We start from the raw sequence: 7,621 nt of genomic DNA, 5'->3' as shown, positions 1-7,621 counted from the left end.
GTGGCACTGTTTTTATTACATATTAAACTGAATAATTATGAGTATAATCTATCAACTATACCTTAAATAAATCCATTCACAACTGTATTTGGAAAACATTGTTTATAAAATAATTTTATTTCAATAATAAACACTGGTTTTATGTCTTTTTCAAATGAAAGCTTATTTTATGTGACCTGCAGATATTAACACGTACAGTATGCACTTAAATTGCTTTTTGTACTTCTCCTTGATCCTGGGAGAAATAGGTTGATGTAGAGGTACCCTGCTAACTACATTTTTTTCAGCACCCTAAACTGAGTGCTTGAATCTTCTTTTCACATAGCTCCACAGGCTCGATCTCAAGTGGTACTTGTGTTGCAGGGTAAGTCTCTGCACTTTTGAATTGCTTTGGTTCCTTCTGTTCATCTTTGAGGCAACTTAAACTTGTCATGCATGAGCTTTTTAGTTTAATAAAGTCTTTGTAAGTATTTTCACTGGCAAAACAATATAACACTGGATCTGCAACACAGTTGAGGCTGGTTAGCAGCAGCGAAAAGTGGTAAACATTAAATATTTTAACAGCAAATAAACAATTTCTTTCAAAGAAACTTCGGATGACCACCAGTACATGGTATGGTCCAAAACATACCAAGAAGATGATAACAGTGCTGAGAACCAACTGCTTGACTTGCAGCTTTTTCTTAGTCTGGGCGCCTTTGCTGTTTCCAACCTCTCTAAAAATGCAGCAGTAGGAAAACAGCAGTAGAATTATTGGAAAAAGGAACCCAGCAAAGAAGCGATAGTAATTAATATTGTGCTCCCATGGTTGAATTGGATAATGTTCAAAGCATACTATGTGGCTTTCTGGATCTTCACTGACTTCTCCATGTATGAAGAAAATGTAGCTTGTCATTATTTCCTTGAGCCAAATAATCATGCTAACAGCAAGAGCGGCCTTCATTGTCCTCAGTTTGTGGAACTTGAAAGGATGAACCAAGGCAAGGTAACGGTCTACTGAGATACAGCAGAGAAATCCAATGCTGATGTATATATTCTCATACAGCAGAATGCCACAGATCCTGCACATTGTCTCATTATAGGTCCAGTTATCTTGCTGCAAAACATACTGAAGCCAGAAGGGCAGAGAGAAGATATAAAGGAGGTCAGCCACTGTTAAGTTGCACAGATATATACCGAGTTCATTCTTGGCTTTTATTTGTAAATATCCATAATACAATGACAAGCAATTTGCTGGCAGACCAACACCAAGAACAGCAACGTACACCACAGGGAATAGAGTTTGGCGTAGAGTGTGGTCAACTAAACAGAAAGTCAGATTGCTCTCTGGATCATCATCTGTGCTGTTTTCCATGTCACAATTTAGAATGTCTGAACTTTTTGTAGCCTTTGGCTGCCATCTTGTTCCAGTTTACTTTCTCCTTATACCTGTGTCTCTGAAATGTTGTTATCAGCTGCAATATCCCTGTCAAATTAAACAAGTAGATATGAGTTTGTTAGTTTTTTTTAACAGGCTAAATATATAAAAATTTGTTTCAGAAGGCTGCCACCAAGATCACAAATGATATATGTACGTATGTGTTTACTATACAGGCACCATATATCTTACATAGCATATAATTCTGCACAACTGTGTTACATTACATTTGACCAATCTAGTGGAATACATGAATAAACATAAGGTATCCCAGCACTTGAGCAAAACCAAGAAAGGGGTTAGAAATAGTAATCGGCGTGCTGGCAGCTCACATATACGGTTGTGTTCAGTATAATAGCAGTCCAACATCACTAACCTGATCAATCACTGTTTTTGGTAGAAATGATATTTCTACATGGCAAATAATTTACTAGTAGGTGCCATAGAGTAATAGAAAACCAATAGACCCAACAGTCTTGACATGCTGCTGATTCTGTGTAATTCAATCATTAATTGAGACTTGTTCCAAATAATATCAGTGTGGAGTTCAATTAGTGAGGTCATTCATTTTGTGAAAAAACGGGTCAATTACGGCCCTTATTTAAGGAAGGAAGGCAGCAAATGTTGTACATACTGGTTATAGTTCATTTCTCTCTGTAAAATGGTTTGTCTCAGACATTGTTCAGAAGAACGTTGTACTTGGATTATACAGTTAATTGGAGAGGGGAAAACATATAAAGAAGTGCACAGTGGATAGAAGAATAGCCAAAATGACCAATAATCAACTCCAGGAAGATCAACGAAGGTCTAAATTTACCTGTGAGTACACATATAAGATGCCTATGTGAAGCCAAGCTATCGGCAAGAAGCCTCTGCACACTCCCATTGTTGAAAAAAATGTTGAAAAGGTTACAATTGGCCAAAGAACACATTGATTTGCCTAAAGAAATGACTGATGAAAGAAAGATTGTTCTTTTTGGGCCTAGGGGCCGCAGACAGTTTGTCAGACGACCCCCCAAACACTGAATTCAAGTGAAGACATGGTGGCAAAAGCATCATGATATGGGGATGTTTCTCATCTTATGGTGTTGGGTCTATTTATCACATACCAGGGATTATGGATCAGTTTCAATACATCAAAATACTTGAAGAGGTCATGTTGCCTTATGCTGAAGAGGAAATGCCCTTGAAATGGGGGTTTCAACAAGACAACGACCCCAAACACACCAGTAAATGAGCAACATCTTTGTTCCAGACCAACAAGATTGATGTTATGGAGTGGCCAGCCCAATCCCTGGACCTTAATCCAATAGAAAACTTGCGGGGTGACATCAAAAATGTTGTTTCTGAGGCAAAACCAAGAAATGCAGAAGAATTGTGGAATGCAACAGGTGCCAGAAGTTGGTGGACTCCATGTAACACAGATGTGCAGCAGTTCTCAGAAACACTGATTATACAACTAAATATTAGTTCAGTGATTCAAAGGAAAGCTAAACATTGACACATTTTTCAGTTTATACAGTGAATGAGTTTGTAATGAAGAATACAGACACTGCTATTTTTTGGAACAGCCTAAAATTCAATTTTTTCACTTTCTGTAAAAGAATAACACAAATTTGATATATTTATTCTTCATGTTTTGAATTGGAATAGAATGTGCAGTGTTACCAATGCATTTGTGTGTATGGAAATAAAAGCTATTATAAGGATTTTGAGCTTTATTCACTTTTTTAAACATACACCTATTATTCTGAACTGTATCCTGAATTGTAAGTCCCCATAGTGGATGTACATGTTGTAGTACAAGCTCATGGTTCCACATTATTATTTTTTCATTTTCACATGTTTCATTTTCAAGTGGGGCCCACCCAAGCCTTTTTCTTCAGTTTAACTACTTACAAAAGTTCTTTACTAAAAGATCTTTTTTTTTTTTTTTTAAAAAAAAAAAAAGGATTTTGCTTTTCCTGCTTAGAAATATACCTGAAACTTGGAATTTTCCATAGCAAAAAAGAAACAGTACATAATCCTATTGTCGTTGAACCTGTTGGCCCAGTAGCCAGGCATAGCACACGTCTGGTAACCAAAATATTTTAAATAGAGGAAACGGCAAACATAAAAAAAATAGCATGTAACAGCTAGTCAGAAAAAAATAAAAGGGATTACTGAGAAAATGATTATGTGAACTGCAGATTGCATGCTTTGAGGATTTATGAAATCCTGCAATGGGCCAGTGTTAGGTAGAGAGTATTCAGGTCAGCAAGAAACCGGCTGCTTTAGTTCAATTTGAGTGCTGACTTCATGTACACACTCTTGGGGGCCCCATTTACTTAGCTTGAGTGAAGGAATAGAGGAAAAAAACTTCGAATTTCGAAGGTTTTTTTTTGGCTACTTCGACCATCGAATGGGCTACTTCGACCATCGAATGGGCTACTTCGACCTTTGACTTCGAATCAAACGATTCGAAGTAAAAATCGTTCGACTATTCGACCATTCGATAGTCGAAGTACTGTCTCTTTAAAAAATACTTTGACCCCCCTAGTTTGCCACCTAAAACCTACCGAGGCCAATGTTAGCCTATGGGGAAGGTCCCCATAGGCTTCCTAACAATTTTCTGATCGAAGGAATATCCTTCAATCGATGGATTAAAATCCTTCGAATTGTTCGATTCGAAGGATTCAATCGTTCGATCAAACGATTATTCCTTCGATCGTTCGATCGTAGGAAAAGCGCTAAATAAATTAGACTTCGATATTTGAAGTCGAAGGATTTACATTCGGCAGTCGAATATTGAAAATCTGCCCCCTAAAGTCAGGACTTTTGGTGGCAACTGGCAAATGAATACAACTCTGCAACCTTTTTATTGTGCTCTGTATCAATTGTTTCTGTTGGATTAGGACAGTCTGTAATTCAAGCCTAGAGCTGGGAATAGTTGCTCAGATTTGCCACTTCAGCCCAATTGCAGCATATTTGGCCACACACTATCAACATTTTTCAACAGAGGCCCTTAGGCGAGGGTTTGTCAGTCACACAGATATAACTGAGATACCTGGATCAGGCAAGTGGCCAGATTATCCATTTGGAGATGCTCTTGTTTGTATGCGGATATACACATTAGTTAACATATCCAATTAGATCCTGCTCTGAATCCTACAGATTCCAAATTAAATTAGAGGTATTAGAGAAAAGGGTGTGCTTACCTTTTTGTACTTACTTATTCCACAGGAATGGACATGGTATATCTGTTCATTTTTTGCTGTTGAATAAATGGCAGGAGGAGCAGTGGTCCCTGGTTTTAAACAAGACAGTTCCAGACGCCTGTACCCGTGTCTGCTTTTGAAGAGGTCCCATTCCATACTAATGATGGGCGAATTTGTCCCGTTTCACAGAAAAATGTGCGAATTTACCGCAAAATTATAGGGCGTCAAAATTATTTTTAAATGCGTCAATTTTGATGCCTACGACAATTTTTATACGCATGTCTATTTTGTCCAAATGCATTGAAGTCAATGGGCGTTCGAATAATTTTGACGTGCAAAATTTTTATGCGCAACTATTCTGATCCGTGGCCGGCTGATTTTTTGCTGCAGTTTCGCAAATGTAATCGTCGGTGGAAATCCAACGCAAATTTGCCCCTGACAAATTTATTCGCCCGTCACTATTCCATACCGTTTAGGCCGGCACAGTTGTTGTTCTGGATATATGTGTCCAATACCACCTCAACCATAAAATACAATTACACCTAACAAATATAAATATCTTGACCTAGAATAATCTTTCATCAGAAGTAGTAACTTTAGCTTGTGGGTGCTAGCACACAACAGATAAATGAGCTCCCGATCAAAGACCCAGCTTCATTTCAAAATAAAATACATAATAAAATTGCTTACTGGGCTCAATAGAATGGAAATAATAAAAAACAATAAAAAAATATATATTTCCAGAAGTATTATCCTATGGTACTTACAAGTTCCTTTTTTGAACCCTTTCTTGATACTTCCCCCTCATTTTCCTCTTTACTTATTTCTGTACCTTAAAACAAATAAAGAGATTTAATACAAATAAGACAGAGGACCAAATTACAGTGTAAGATTTGCCATTCAGTAAAATGAATGAATTGATCCCCATCTGAATTTGCATGGCTGTATCTCCAGAAGCCTGTAACACTGAGGGCCAAATTCACTAAGATTCGTAGTTGCGCCAGGCGTAACTTCGCCGCACTTCGCCACACTTCACCAGGCGTAGTTTCGCCAGCGCTCCGCAAATTCACTAAAATCTGAAGTTGCACTAGCGTTGATTCGCTAATCGAAGCGAAGTTACGCTAGCGATGGTTAATTTGCATACGGCGCCAAATTCAAATTTCAATGGAGGAATACGTACAATCACTACACAAGCCTGGGAAACCTTCAAAACATCAAATAAAAATTTTCTTTGCCCTACACATGTGCCCACTGTATAGTTAAGTTAGGAAATGTAGGGGGGAAGGAGGGGAGCCCCAAAAATATTTTCGATCTTTTTCAGCCTATCACCCATAATATAGAAAAAATGCCAGCGTTTTTGGGACTTAGAAAAAATCTGAACTTTTTTTTGAAGCAATCCCTATCTACTCTATTGCACTTCACCTGGTCTGAGGTGGCGAAGGAAGTCTAGCGTAAAAGGTAGCGTTCAGTACCATGCGCGCGTTACTGAATTTGCGTAGTTACGTCCGTAGTGAAAATTTGCCAGGCGTAAGGGTGCGAAGTAACACAAGCGAATTTACGCCAGCGTTCGTTAGTGAATTTGCGAAGTAACGAAAATGCCCAACGCTAGCGAATTGACGCTAGCGTTAGGCGCTTCGGCGCTTAGTGAATTTGCTCCTGAGACCTATATATCAAAATTCAGATTTGTCACATTTACAATTTTTTTTCCCAATTGGAATACAATTTAGTGGAACTGGAATGTTTGCTTATTTATGAGAATTTATCCGAATATAAAAATACTTAAGTCAAATAAAACGGTGGAAAAAAACCTTGAATACACTGAATTTTGTATTCTCATTTTCAATAGCTAAATAAATATCAAACCTTTGAGTTTTTGGAACCATAATTCAAATCCATAACTTTTTTCTTTTAAATTTAATTTTAGTCAAAGTTGAACTTGTGCGTTCAATAAGCCCCTTAACATCATTTCTGTAGTCAGGCCCTGGGTAATTATTATACATATGAAGTTTTGAAGTTAAAGGGATACTGTCATGGGAAAAACACATCAGTTAATAGTGCTGCTCCAGCAGTATTCTGCACTGAAATCCGTTTCTCAAAGGATCAAACATACTTTTTTATATTTAATTCTGAAATCTGACATGGGGCTAGACAGTTTCCCAGGTGCCCCAGTCATGTGACTTGTGCTATGATAAACATCAGTCACTCTTTACTGCTGTACTGCAAGTTGGAGTGATATCATCCCCTCCCTTTCCCCCCCCCCAGCAACCTAACAACAGAACAATGGGAAGGTAACCAGATAGCAGCTCCCTAACACAAGATTACAGCTGCCTGGTAGATCTAAGAACAACACTCAATAGTAAAATCCAGGTCCCACTGCGACACATTCAGTTACATTGAGAAGGAAAAACAGCAGCCTGCCAGAAAGCAGTTCCATCCTTAAGTGCTGGCTTTTTATGAAAGCACATGCCCAGGCAAAATGACCGCAGATGGCGCCTACACACCAATATTCTGACTTGCTGGTTCAGGAATGAAATTTTACCTTGTAGAGTCCGACGCGACGGTCAGATGTGAACACTGCATGTTGCGTCTTCATTTGACAGTCATGTTGTGTCGGATGCAATCAGCTTCTACATGCAACATTTATATTACTTACATTAGTTTCGGCACATCCGATGTGACACCTGCGATTAGTCTCATTGCGTCAGAACGGAAGGCATCGCAGGTAAAATCGCCCGTGGAGTTCTATCCTTATGCTATTCCTTCCTTTCCTTTTCTGAGAAACCTCTGTCCTACAATAAACACAATTGTGTGCAGAGATTTGTTTCCAATTAGTCAGGGTTTACGCTTTAGACAGGTCTGAATGTGTCAGTTAATCCTCGATCTGAGCATGAAAGTCTGATAATGAATTATTTTACTTGCACATTAATGAATTGCAAGTCAATAGCAGCAGCCTCTTAGCAGCCTGGCCACATACAGTATACAGTAGCTTGCTTGAGGTGTATTTATT

At 38.4% G+C, this 7,621-nt stretch overlaps 1 protein-coding gene and 1 long non-coding RNA gene across 2 annotated transcripts; both read right to left on the bottom strand.

The window, feature by feature from the left end:
* Positions 1 to 283: 283 nt before the first annotated feature.
* Positions 284 to 1,354, bottom strand: gpr68.S (G protein-coupled receptor 68 S homeolog). Its single transcript, XM_018233821.2, has one exon. It carries the CDS (start codon positions 1,352 to 1,354, stop codon positions 284 to 286), a length of 1,071 nt encoding a protein of 356 aa, XP_018089310.1.
* Positions 1,355 to 1,377: 23 nt separating this feature from the next.
* On the bottom strand, positions 1,378 to 7,397 carry LOC121397729. The gene is made up of 3 exons (XR_005963875.1): positions 7,268 to 7,397; positions 5,382 to 5,446; positions 1,378 to 1,465 (listed from the first exon to the last, which is right to left on the bottom strand). It is a non-coding gene; the product is annotated as an uncharacterized LOC121397729 (long non-coding RNA).
* Positions 7,398 to 7,621: the final 224 nt, after the last annotated feature.

The sequence above is a fragment of the Xenopus laevis genome, chromosome 8S, assembly GCF_017654675.1.
Source record: "Xenopus laevis strain J_2021 chromosome 8S, Xenopus_laevis_v10.1, whole genome shotgun sequence".
Classification (NCBI taxonomy): Eukaryota; Metazoa; Chordata; class Amphibia; order Anura; family Pipidae; genus Xenopus; species Xenopus laevis.
Note: the sequence above shows the minus strand (reverse complement) of the source record. Positions and strands in the feature narration are given on the sequence as shown.

Excerpts from the sequence above, each read along its gene's own strand:
- gpr68.S (XM_018233821.2), bottom strand. The coding sequence starts at position 1,354 with ATGGAAAACAGCACAGATGATGATCCAGAGAGCAATCTGACTTTCTGT.